This window comes from Taeniopygia guttata, chromosome 2 (genome assembly GCF_048771995.1).
Source record: "Taeniopygia guttata chromosome 2, bTaeGut7.mat, whole genome shotgun sequence".
In the NCBI taxonomy this organism is placed as follows: domain Eukaryota; kingdom Metazoa; phylum Chordata; class Aves; order Passeriformes; family Estrildidae; genus Taeniopygia; species Taeniopygia guttata.
This window is the reverse complement of record NC_133026.1, coordinates 108,908,426-108,920,660: the sequence shown is the minus strand read 5'-3', so window position 1 is coordinate 108,920,660 and position 12,235 is coordinate 108,908,426. Positions and strand designations below refer to the sequence as shown.

Here is a 12,235-nt window from a genome sequence, read left to right as displayed (position 1 = left end):
TTGGTCCTCTGCTGAGAAGGGAGGGTTTTTCTTGATGGTATGGGAGGAAGTAGTCTTTTGTTACATCAAGATATAGTTGGAAGTAGGCATTCATGCCTACCTTATCCATCTAGAAATGATAAATATGTCAACTTCTGGGTTGTTGTTTTGTTTTTTTTTCAGAGTTTGAAAACCTGAAAAATTTTTCAAGTTTTTATTTTTCATTTTAAGACTGGTTGTGTTTCAGGTTATGCTTTTGGACACTGTTAAGTCATAAATCAAATTCTGATTGTTTCAATGTGTTCATGTGTTTTATTGTTTTCCTGGTGAACATTGTTATATTGATTGAACAAATAGACTGAAAAAATCCCAAACCTGTCACTTTTGAAGGGAGCAAATGGGTTATGTATGTTTATTTCCCAACCTCCTTAACAACTTAAATATTTCTAGATCATAACTCAAATACAAAACTGCTAAAAAAGTGCTGAACACCCTACCAGAGAAAATACATGGACTTGATCTCACACTGTGGAATTCACTGAGTGGGCTCTTTCAGATGAAAAGAAGCAAGACTCGAAGAACAAGAGGGGAACGAGCTTTGTGCTGTGTTTTTCCTGTCCTCCCCCCTTATTGCCCCTGGTCCCGATTTGCATTGTCACAGCTGAATACCACCCCAGTGAGAGACTTGTGGGTGGGTGCAGTGGGGGAAAGATTTTGCTCTGGGAACCCGCGGCAGAAAGAGATCTTATCGCAGTGTGGTTTTTGCAACGGGGCAAAAGGTGAGCATGGCTGGCCTGTGAGAGCCAGGGCTGCACGTGAGACTGGGCTTGGCTCTCCTCAGACCATCAGGAGAAAAAGCTGATGGCGAAGCTGTGACTGTGCCTTGTTGCTAGTGAGGAAATGGTGTTTTGCGTGGTGATCTCAGGGCTTTACGTTTCTGGTAATTATTTTTCTAAGGATAATTTTGGAGGGTAAAAGAGAAATGCCGTCAAGGTTAAGATCTGGAAAATACTACTTTGCATAGAGCTGAGCTTTAGGTCAAGCTTTTTTTTGTAAGCTTACACTCCCTTCAGACTCTTAAGAGCCTGTAATTCTTTTTCTTAGTGGAACTCCCTTTTTCCCAGACAGTCTTGATGTGTTTTCACAAGTAAAGATCAGCCTTTTTACCCACATATTGGATATGAACTGGAAGAGTTCACAGGAATTCCCAGTTTGTGTGCAAAGATTCAGGTTTATGTGATTAAAAGGCTGTCTGGTCTTTTTTTTTTTGATGTCTAGGAAAAAAAATATGGTGGTGCTGTTGGGATCAAATATAATGGCACTTGACCTCAACTCACAGAATAGTGATTCCCTACTGTGCATGGCAGGGAAAACATGCTGAACTTTCCTGTAGAGGAGATGATGGATCTCAATGAGCCACCAAGGCAGTGAAGGAAATTCTTCCTTATGCATTGTAAATGTACTGTAAGATGAAATGGCAGAATTGCTGGCTATGAAGAAGGGAGAAATCTGTAAATGGGTAACAGATTTAAAAGGGGATTTTCTTCTTTCTTACCCTTAGGTGAACTCCTGTGCATATCAGTAGTAGGTGAATAATGGAATTGTACTGCTGTTGCTTCTGGGGACAAATGGATTTTATTTAGTTTCATTTCAGGTTCTCTTTTTCTCTTCCATTTCAAAACTTTCTCGTGGTGACAACTGTCTGCCTCAGTCGTGTTCAGGGGACTATTGTTCTATTCAGCACGTTACTGTAGAGCTGATTCCAGTGCTGGAAACTAAGCACACTCACATCTTATCAAAGATCATACTCAATAGAACAGCGTGGCCATGTACATAATGAAAATTTTGCATTGCGTCACTCCTCAAATGCGGGTTATCTGTGCAGCTGAACAATACTTTGAAACTACAAAGAGGCTTATTCTTTAAAGGTCTGAATGCTGCTATCCATGCTTTAATTGTCTGGAATGACCTCTTCCTGTTGAGAAGCTAGTGCAGCATGTCTCAGTAGTCTGCTAAATCTTTAAAAGGCATCGTGTGGGAGTAGGGCAAAGCTTTTCAACAGACCAAGAAAGAGGTTTCAGATATGCTCAGACCCTTCCTAATGGCCGTGATCTGATTGCCAGCTGTAGGCTGCCTTGTCCAGTGAGGTGTGTGGTAGGTGATAGTTCTTATATATGGGGCAGTCAAGACAAATGTTTCATTTGACAGCAAATATCCTCAAGATACGTTGTATCCACATGGCTTGCTTTCTTCCTTAGGTACTGAACGGCTTTGAAACTCCAACTGTTCATACTGTGTGTTCTGCCATTAAAGAATAATTCCACTAGTATCTCCTGCTTGCCTCCTCTTCTTTCTACCTTCACTGTGTGGTCTGCTGTTTCCATCAAGACAATTGAATGAAAAAAACCAATTGACAGGTTGCCACTAACAACTACTCCTGGGTTTTTGTTTTGGTTGGATTGGTTTTTTTCCTTTTCCCTTGCTGGCAGAGATGTGTTCCAGAAACATTTTAGTGAAAAGCTTTTAATTCATTTAAAACCTGCAGCTACCGAATGGTGTCTGTGAAGATTATTGTGCCTTTCTGGAGATGGAGGCCAGTACCTTGGCAAAACCTGTTCCCAGGAGTACCCTGGACTTCCAGTGAGATAGAGTTCAGCATTATACCCATTTTAGTAGTGTGTATTGTGTGTTCTTAACCAGACATTTGAACCCTTGGTAGTGTGTTAGGGCTGCTAGGATGGAAAATGGTTATATTGCTCTTACTTCTTCTTCTTACTTCTTTGTGAAGCCTCACGAAGCCTTACATAACTTGATAAACACTTCCTGGATAATTATGTAGTTCAGGTATTGGGAGGTGAAATACCACTAGTCTTTTCTTAACTGGAATTCGAGTGCTATAACTTTAAGTTCTCCTCCATTCTCCCCCCCCCCTACCCCCCATTTAAATTACATCTAGCTTTCAAATAAAGCATGAGATACACATAAAATCTAAGGTATTAAGGTGCCTCAAACAGTTAGTCAAACCCCTAAGCTTAAAACAAATGTGGTGTGATGAATCATATGCTGCTGTTGCAAGGAGTGGTATAAGTCTAGCATAGGAAAGAAGGGGTTCGTTGTTTTCTGCTTTGTCTGTAAGTGCTGTTCTGGAACTAGGTGTTCCTGGCTTCGGTGATTACGTGAACTGGCACTCCCTGTAATGCCCCAGCAAAGGCAGCTATGCCAAGGTGAAATGCTGGAGGATATTGGACAGCATGGTCTGGTGCAACAGGATTTGATGGAAGTTGTGGGAAGAGTTGCAGTGTGTTCCAGTCATTCCAGTGGTGGTTTGTCAGAAGCAAAGGGCATGGGTGTTGCTGTATTTCCTTTTGGCATTAGGAGTAACAAGTTGGTTGGATTAGGGCAGCTTAAGTCTCTCCCCTATAGGAAAATATTCATCATCTTAATGTGGATTGCATATGACTCAAAACCAACCTTCATAAAACTCAGTGAGCCAATATTTCAAGTCTGAATTTTTTTTGCTTTTAATGGTGCTCCTCTTTGGAAAGAGTTTTACGTAGCATTTGTGGTCTGCGATTTTCATGCCATTTGCAGTATGAAAAACTTGTGGAGCGAACTTCACTGTGCCTCCACCTGTAAGCCACGTCTGCTCATCTAAAGGGCTTAGCACAGAAATGTAAAATTGAGGTGTATAAGCAGATTGAAGAGTGTCTTTGCTGAGGATTAGAGCCACATCTGCACTGCAGTCTCTGAGGCGGTTTGCAAGTCGGCATAAAACTAATAAATCACAGCTTTGTCAGGGCACCTGTGTGCTTGGCTGAGCTTTGCACCAGCAAGAATAGCTGCGGTGTCTCAGTATCTCCTGTACCACTGCTATGTGATGTATTGCCCTGCCAGGCTTGGTGCTGCATGCTCCTGGGCTGGGGAGGCTGTGGAGTCCAGCCTCCTCATCCTTCAGGCTGCCTGTTATGTGGAGGGAGATGCTTCTGAGACTGTAAGGTGCACACTGACTGGATCAAGCCAGGATGAAGATGTGAAATGCCGAGCAATAACTGCCAGAGCTGTGTTTTTGGGGGTGTGGGGAGCCCTGTGCCAGGGATTGCAGCTCTGCACCCCCAGGCAAGGGCTGATGTGCACTCAGCAGAGGACTGGATGGTGATTTTTCCAGGAAAAGCAACAAATCTTCTTGCTGTGGGGAAGGTCACTTGGAGCTCCTTGGAAGTGCAAACATTCAAGAAAGGCAAAATTACTTGAAAAGTGTCCTTTTTGGTTTTGGGGTTTTTCTCTCAGGATGTTATAATCCTGTAATCACAGAGAACTTGGATGTATGTGGATTTCCTTGGTCTGTGAGAATGTCACTGGGCTTCTAAGAGAACCAAGAATAAAGATTTAAACACGGTCTCAGAGGCTGGAAGATGCCCAAGAGCTCAACCTGATGAAGTTGATACTGGAGTTGCTTCATACCAGGGCTGAACCTTAGTGACTCAAATGTTATATAAAACACAACATGCTGCAATTCTGTTTGTGAAATGAGCAGGGAAAACATTGTGGTGGCGACAAGGAAGTTGGGGCATTTCTCCTTGCAGTCAGAGCTGGGGGAGTGGGAAGACAAGCTGAGTAAAGAAGTAAAAGCCCTTTTTGATGGGCCATTTTGTGCCCTGTGCTGCTTTGCCTTCTGTCTTGGTGCTATCATGGCAAAACGTCTGCCTGGCATGGATAAGGATGTGGCTCCGTGGGTGACAGGTTTCCAGGGACAAGCATGGGGACTGCAGCCACTGGCTGGGATACACTGTGGGGGTGTGCACGCTCCAAAGGCCATGTGCTGGACGAGAGGCTGTGTGGGGACACTGTTCTGCTCTACAAGGAGGATGTGGGCTAGTGTCACAGAGTACATAGATTAACCACCCTGAACAGAGTGCATAAGGCTTCACTCTGTCCTGAAGGGACAGGCTGTGTGCCCAAGGCTGACCCAAGGGCACAAGTGGAGGAAGGTCCCTGCATGCAATATAAGCAGTCATTTCAGAACTGCCCTCGACTCGGTGTTGTGCTGCCTGGGCTGCTGCTAAGCACTGCGTGAGCTGGGCAGCCGGACTGAAGCAGAGCATATTTGCCTTGCAGCTGGGTTTGTAAGAGCTATGCAGTCTAAATATTCAAGTTACTAACTTCCAGGAGCTATTTCCAAGTAGTCCACAAATGCTTGGATACCCCCTCTCCTGTGTTTGTTTTTCAGTTTGCAGCTTTTCTGTTGTTGTGGTTCCAATTGGCAGTTTTGCTTATTTGCCCCACTGAAAGCTATTCTTGTAGCTTCCTGGCATCTCACCATTTTGGAGATGAAAGAAAAAAAGATTGGGGTGGGAAAATGAAGGAAACTTTCTTTAAGGAAGAGGAGGAGAATGGCATTTGTGCACAGATCTCTTCTTGCCCAACTGTTGCATCTTTCAGTGTGTCCCTTTAGAGCATGGTGGGTTCAAGGAACCCCTTGACTCCAATCTGTGTCATTTTTCCATGCCCTGTCCTGCACTTGTAGGCTTCCAGGAGGTGTTGCAAGGTTGCTTGTCAGGTAAAACTCTCGGCACTGTCCAGCAGTAGCAGAATGGAGCAGTGCAAGGAGCTGCTTCTCATATCCTTTCTTGTATTCACATAGGATAGTCCTTCCTTTCACCCCTTCATCTGCTGTCTTCTTCCAGTACCTGTGCAAACCCGGCTTCTCTATCCCTCCCTACCTCCATCTTTTTGCTCTGCCCTCTTCTTTTTTCCTCAGCATGGAGGAAGTCAGGGTCTTTGTTGGACCAAAGAACAGTGTGTTTGCTGTGTGTGTTCTAGAAGGGATAGCTGCCTATGTGCTACCAAATGTGAGAAAACAAGCAGGCAAAGTAATTTTAGGCACTTCTAGAGACTTCAGTGTTTCTGGTCACTGGAAGCAGAAGCTGGAATTGCAGTTCATTGCTGTCAGAAGGAGCTGCAATTCCTTCCCTGCTGCAGAGGGGTGGCTGCTATCAGTGCAGAAAACGTGGGGTCTCCCGCTGTGGAGTCCTACACTGTGCTGGTGACATGATGTTTAACTTTGGTGAAGGGAGTTTTGCTGGCAGGACTAAATGTGAATTGATAGGCTTTGCATGTAATGCTTCCTTTTCGTAGCCCACGTTGATTTCTGGCTTGACCTAGAGAATGAGAGTGGGCATGCAGTGTATTTGTAAGAATAGTAATCCTTGTCAATTTGTGATATGATGAGCCAAAAGGAGAATCTTAGGTGTGTATCCTTGCTTGCTGAAAGACTGGCTTCCAAAACAATTATTCCTGCTTCTTTCTTAACAGTTTTTGTTTAGGCTTCTATGTATTCAAAGGACAAACTGCCCCGTTTCCTCTTTGAAGGGGCCACAGGCACACATGTAGAGTTTAATCTGAGATCTTACCCAAGTTGCACTCACATAATTTCATTATGGTCAGACTTTTCTTTTTTCCTGTCTTAATCTTTGAATGTAAGGCAGAAAACTCGTAGCAGGAAAATAGAAAAGGTATCTGCACATGTGTGACTCGGAGAGGTGAGAGGGCTGAAAATACAAAATGTAGTAACACACACGAGCTGCAGCAACCCCTGGAGCCAGGATGTGGCTGCAGACCAGCAGCACAGCTGTAACAGCACTGCAGCCGAATGTAGGGCAGGCTGGAGGAGAAGAGTTTTCTGTTGCATATCTTATGGGTTGCAATGTCAAATATCATTTGGATTCCTGTCAGTATATAACAAAATATCTTAAGACCAAATTGCCTGTGGGCAAAGATAAATGTGCCCTCAAGGGAAGAGTGAGGCATGATGGGCTTTTCTTATTCACTGTGTTCTGCTGCTTACCAAAAGTAAAAGCTTTCCTTTCCACAGGAGGGTGGGGTTTGTTTTTTTTTTTGTTTTTTTTTTGTGTGTCTACCTTCTTAAGTTGATAGAAATATTATCAGAGAACTGTTAAGATCTGTTATTCACTTGTCTCTTACGTTTTATTTGAAAGCAAATCCATTCTTCTTATGCTTAAAGCTGAAGTATAAATTTCTCTGAAACAATGGAAATAAACTGCATTCAGGATTAAGACTGGTTTTTGATCAGAAAAGATGCAGGGCTGCTTTAAATGTGCTCTTCCTGTTAATATTCCCATATTACTCAAATACTGTTCCAGGATGTAAGCAGACCAAAGAGGTGCCTAATTAGAATTGACCATCCATACTTCTGTCTCTGTATGCAGTCAGCCCATGTTTGAAGAGGTATTACCTGCCTATTAGTGATACTTGAATTTTTCCAAGTTGAGCAGAAGGGGTAGGGTAGATGTAGCTAAAATGCAGAGGCAATGGCAGCTCCAACAATCAGGTGCCATGTGTGCACAGCCCATTAGTGCCTGCTCAGCCTGTGAGGGCACAGGGAGGTGGGCCAGGCCACTGGGCACGCAGCCAGGTGGCAACCCCGCTTCAGAGCAGAGCTGAACTTTTGTTCACTTCCAGCTGTTTTTATTTCGTCCTTAACCCAGGCTGCAAGAAAGATGAGAGACAAAATAAATTTTAATTATAAGTTCTTTGAAAGCCAAAGAAAACTATGCTTGAGCAGCTCCTGCATTTGTGCTACTTATTTTTAATTGGGAGCTTGTCCAAGATGCCCTAAGTTTAAGCAGGGATCACTGCTGTGCAACACAAAGTGCTATAGAGTCCCTTTAGGACTTGGGATAGATAATGAGAGGATAGAGCATGTTTACTTGGATGCTATTTTAAAATATCATCTAATTATAAATAACTGTCAATGAGAGCTCCCCAGCTCTCATGCTGTGCCCAGGAAAAGTCTGATGAATAGACTGTTTCTCTGTCTGCCAGGGCAATCTGGAATCAAATTCTAGCTCTTAAATCCATGAGGTTGGTAGGGTTAACATTGTCTTCATCTTCACCCCAGCTCAGGGGAGCTTTACCTAGCCTTCCCTGACCTCACTGCCCAAGACCTGTGCAGCAGCAAAGGGGTGTGCAGCTGCCTCTGGCTTGATCAGCTGAAGCAACCACTCTGTAGCTGTGCTTGGACATAAATGGGAAGTCAGTGGCAGTGTGTTAAGTGCAATGCTAAATTCTGACCTCCCACCTCTTAAGTATTAAGCTTCTCCAGCTGTGCACCTGATGCTAAACAAGCACTTGGAAGTGTGTCCTCCAGTGGACCTCACAGGATTTATAGATACATCTGAGCAGGAGCTCTCTAGAATGAGGAATGCCTGGCTCTAGTGAAAGAGAACCTTAGTTCTCTGAATGAAATATTTAAAGGAGCTTATTTGTATGGCAGCAAACTGCTCAGAGGTCTCATTACTGATATGTTTTTCCTTTGGTCAGGTAATGCTGTTATTCTCTTTACCTATCAGACTGCTATTGAAAGCTACTCTTTGCTTTCTTCATTTCCAGGACTGGTGCCTTCATTGCAAAGGGCAGACAAACGTTTAAACTTTTTTTACCCCTTCGACTTTGGCTATGAGAATTCAAAATGGAAAATTAACTACCTATGGGATCAACATAATTCCTTTCTCTCGCTCCCTAAGGTAACAATAAACTAAGCTGGAACCTCTCTTGGATGCAATGAAAGGCTTAGTTAGCTTTCTCCTCAGTATTTCTAACCTGTAACCATTTTAAGTGCAGTTAAACTTGTCATTCCTTGCTGTTTTTCTTAGCACTTCAGATTTGTGGTCTTAAGTGACTTCAAAACCAGAGAGCTCTCTTCTGTAAAAATCTCATTTTTTTAAAGGAATTGAATGGTTTTATGATTTTTTTTCCTTCCTTTTTTTTACAATGACAAATAGTTGCCACTAATAGTTGGCAGATATTCAACATGTTGGAGAGTATCAGAATAGTTTAAAGAATTGCTGATATTTTCTAGGCTGTTGTAAGTAACCATGGTGTTTGACTGTTTTGTTTGAACAATCATAGAATTAAATCTGTCATGAGGATACAGCAAATCTGTAGTTACATCTGATGATGCTCAATATTAATAAGAAGAGTAATTATGGTAGCAACAGCAAGTTACTCTGTTTTGGAATGTGAATGTTAAGATGTTGTACTGAGTGGTTTTTTTCCCCCTGTGTGGGAGTGAAGAGCAGCCTGTGTTGAAAGATGTGTTATGGCTTGTTTGGCTTGAATTCATAAAAAGTAAGGTTTCTCATTCTGGGATGTTAGTTCTGAAGGCTTGAAATAAACACAAACAAAGCTCAATGAAATCTGTGTTGTTACTACTCTTTCTTTTTTTTTCTCACTAGTTTTCTTACGAACACAAAGAAAGCAAGATGCCAAGGTTCAAACTGTGAGATTGCTGAAGTCAGCAGAGAGTTTACCATCAGTGGTAGTGGCACCAAAATTCCACTTAGTGCTTATTTAAAATATTTGTCCTTCTCCTCCCTGCAGTAGGTCAAACAGGTTTTTTTGAAGACTCACTGAGATGCTGTCTTTGTGTATTTGCAGCTAGGGAAAAGCTTGCCTTGGAACAAACTGGATTTTTCAGTGGATTAATCTGTCCCATAGCTTTGTAATGAGATTATGGTTTATGCTGATTTGTTACAACAGTACTAGTATATCCAGTCATTCCAGTAGCAAAATGCTAGTCCTAGAGAAATAAATCTGTCTTCTTGCTAGCAGGCATGAAAAGAATAGGTGGTTGGGAGTCTCTGCTCTCTTGTTAGGTATTAATGGGTGATAGCTTAAGTTCAGCATCAGTTGGATTGAAGCAATTTGATTTTATCAGGCTTTTGCAGAAGGAATGGAAATTGCAGAAATAAAGCTTTATCTCCTTTCTCTTGATTGTGAAATATTTAATGGTTGCCCAGAGCAAAGTCTGATCAGTACTGTGAGGCTGAAGGATTACATCAATGCACAAAGTACCCCAGGTAGTAATATAAGGCACCCTGGGGGTGATGCTGTCCTTGCTCCTTCCTCGCTGAGCACTTAGGGTCACTGAGGCAAGCTGGATTCCCTGTTCAGACAACTGAAAATTGTTGCAGTGCAGCCAACAGCAGTTGTGTTTGTCTGAGGTGTACAGTGGCGAGAGGCTTCATCTGGGACAAACTATTTCTTGGGTAGATGCATCTTACCTGGCTCTCCCTGAAGCTGCAGGAAGATACAGTGTCCCTCTCTCCACCATCCAAGGTGGAGACAAGTGTAACTGCTGATGGCAGACCCTGCTGCAGATGAGCAGCTTTTGGGCAGCATTGGATAGGTTGACAAATATCATGGATATTTTTTACATTGTCTCAGCAGTGAATTAATGAAGAGATGATGTAGAATTGTTGTTGAGTTTGAGAGGCACAACCTGAGCTGGCTTTGATGCCTAGCTCTCAAATAAAAATATTTTTAAAACATTTTTTAAACTCTTTTGTAGTTAAAAAGCAACTCTGAACATCAGTAGGTTGGGTCTTAATCTGACAGACAGCACGGGAGAATTTATACTAATTTTGCTTGAACTTCCATGCTTACAGCTTTTCCCCACTTCTTGTTTTTAGCAAAAGAAAGAAGAATATAAGTCATCCTAAAATCAAATTAAGTATGAATCCTTATGCTGTCAAAGGAAACTTTTCACTCACTGGAAGACATGAAGTCTGTGCTGCTGATGAAAGGTCAAGTCAGTATTACTTAGGGTTTATTTTTTTGGGGGGAGAGGAGTTTTAAGTTGCAGTTTGAATCATGACAGAAATGCTCGTTGATCCAGGCAATGGGAAGCAGCACAATTGAATGTGCTGCAGGAATTGAAGTGTTAAATGGAAGCACATATTGAAAACTACTTGGGAATTTGTTTGAGAAGGAAGAAACAAAACTGAGAAGTGAGGCTGATTATCAATAGCCCTAGATGTAACTGGAATATTATTCTAGATCTTTGTGTTGAAAGCTCACAAGATTGTGTAGGTGGTACAGAACCTTCTGTTTTCATCTTTTCCACTATGCTCGGACATGGGAAGTCAGTTGAGACCATTGTCAGGCTTGCCTAATGAATCTGCCCACTTTAAATTAAAAATTTAGTACACTACATTATATAGCCCTGAGATTATTAAATTTTAATGTGGTTTGTTTTGGTTGGGTTGTTGGTTTGTTTTTTTTTTTATCGTACTCCTAGAAACTACAATATTTGCTCCTAGAAATTATAATATTTGCCCTTTTAACTTACTGGCAGTCTGTATTTAGACTTTGCATGATATACTCCCACACAAGTTGCTGTGCTTTCTTTTAAACAAGGAAGTCTCTCTGATCAGCTTGATTTTAATTTTTTAATCAACCTTTTCTTGTGTCTGTATGGAATCAGAAAGTCAGACTGATAACATGAAGTGGCTTTCTGAGAAGGCTTTTCTTCAGTAGTAGTAGTGTCTTTTACAATTGCATGCTCTTTCTACTTCTCTGCCATTAGGCATTTAATGCAGAGTAGCTCTTTTGAGCATCTGTTCAGTAATAGTGACATAAAAAAAAATTAATTTTTGTAGGTCTAATGTTGCTACAAGTGGGCTTCATCATGTAGCAAAATATTTATGGGGTTTTCTTCCCCTTCCTTTAAGGAACATTACAATGATGTGAATTTTTCCCTGCAAATTTCCTTTGCTACTTCAGGCTGAAAAATTCAGATGCTCTTCTCTACCTAATGAACTTTTTCTGCTGACCTACATCACAGACCAGTGCTTTTGCTGAAGAAGTAGCACTGACAGGCTGAAAAGCTCAATGGAAATTTGACTCAGTAACGGAGGACAGTGCCAAAGCTTAAGCAAGCAAACCACCCTAATTTAATATTTATTAGTCTTTGACATTCATTGAGGTGTGTCTCCATAGATAAAACCCCAGCAGATAGTCTGCAGTATGATGCAGTGTGCAGAAAACAAAAGGTTTGACTTGCTCCCTTCACCCTCCCTCAGAGTTCAGAGGGAGTTCTCATAAGGAAAGGTGACACAGCCTGCTAAATAATAATAAAATAATTTGTCCTAATTTAAATATTCAGAATTAGCAAAAACTTTTTGTTTCTGCACCCTAAACGTAAATCACAAACTCATCATTATAAAAGAAGAAAGCTCTAAGTATCAATGAAATGATCTGTAGGAGAAGAGGCAGCTGTTGTGCCAGTGAAATACTGTGGCAGTCATACAGCCGAGTGCTAGAGGTGGTGAAGAATCATGTGTTGACAGCACTGTGCAAGTCAGATGGAAGCTGTCCTGTGCACTGTTGCAGGGAACTTGGAGGTCTCTTTCAATAGCTTGTTGCCCACTCTGAGGCTTTTTTTGTGTATGTTTTT

The 12,235-nt window shown here is 41.9% G+C and overlaps 2 protein-coding genes across 4 annotated transcripts in view; both read left to right on the top strand.

Annotated features, from left to right (window-relative positions):
* GAREM1 (GRB2 associated regulator of MAPK1 subtype 1) overlaps positions 1 to 12,235 on the top strand; it is a 102,093-nt gene that overhangs the window by 3,456 nt on the left and 86,402 nt on the right. The window contains exon 1 of one of the 3 annotated variants that reach the window (XM_072924594.1): positions 8,874 to 10,583. The exons of the other annotated variants lie outside the window; for them this stretch is intronic. Coding sequence (XP_072780695.1) covers positions 10,523 to 10,583 — 61 coding nt within the window. The 5' untranslated portion in view covers positions 8,874 to 10,522. Of the gene's footprint in view, positions 1 to 8,873; positions 10,584 to 12,235 lie in introns of those variants that run through there. 3 annotated transcript variants of the gene reach the window in all.
* The window catches only part of LOC101234096 (ras-related protein Rab-10), a 60,098-nt gene that overhangs the window by 40,426 nt on the left and 7,437 nt on the right, over positions 1 to 12,235 (top strand). The gene's annotated exons all lie outside the window — the stretch shown is intronic.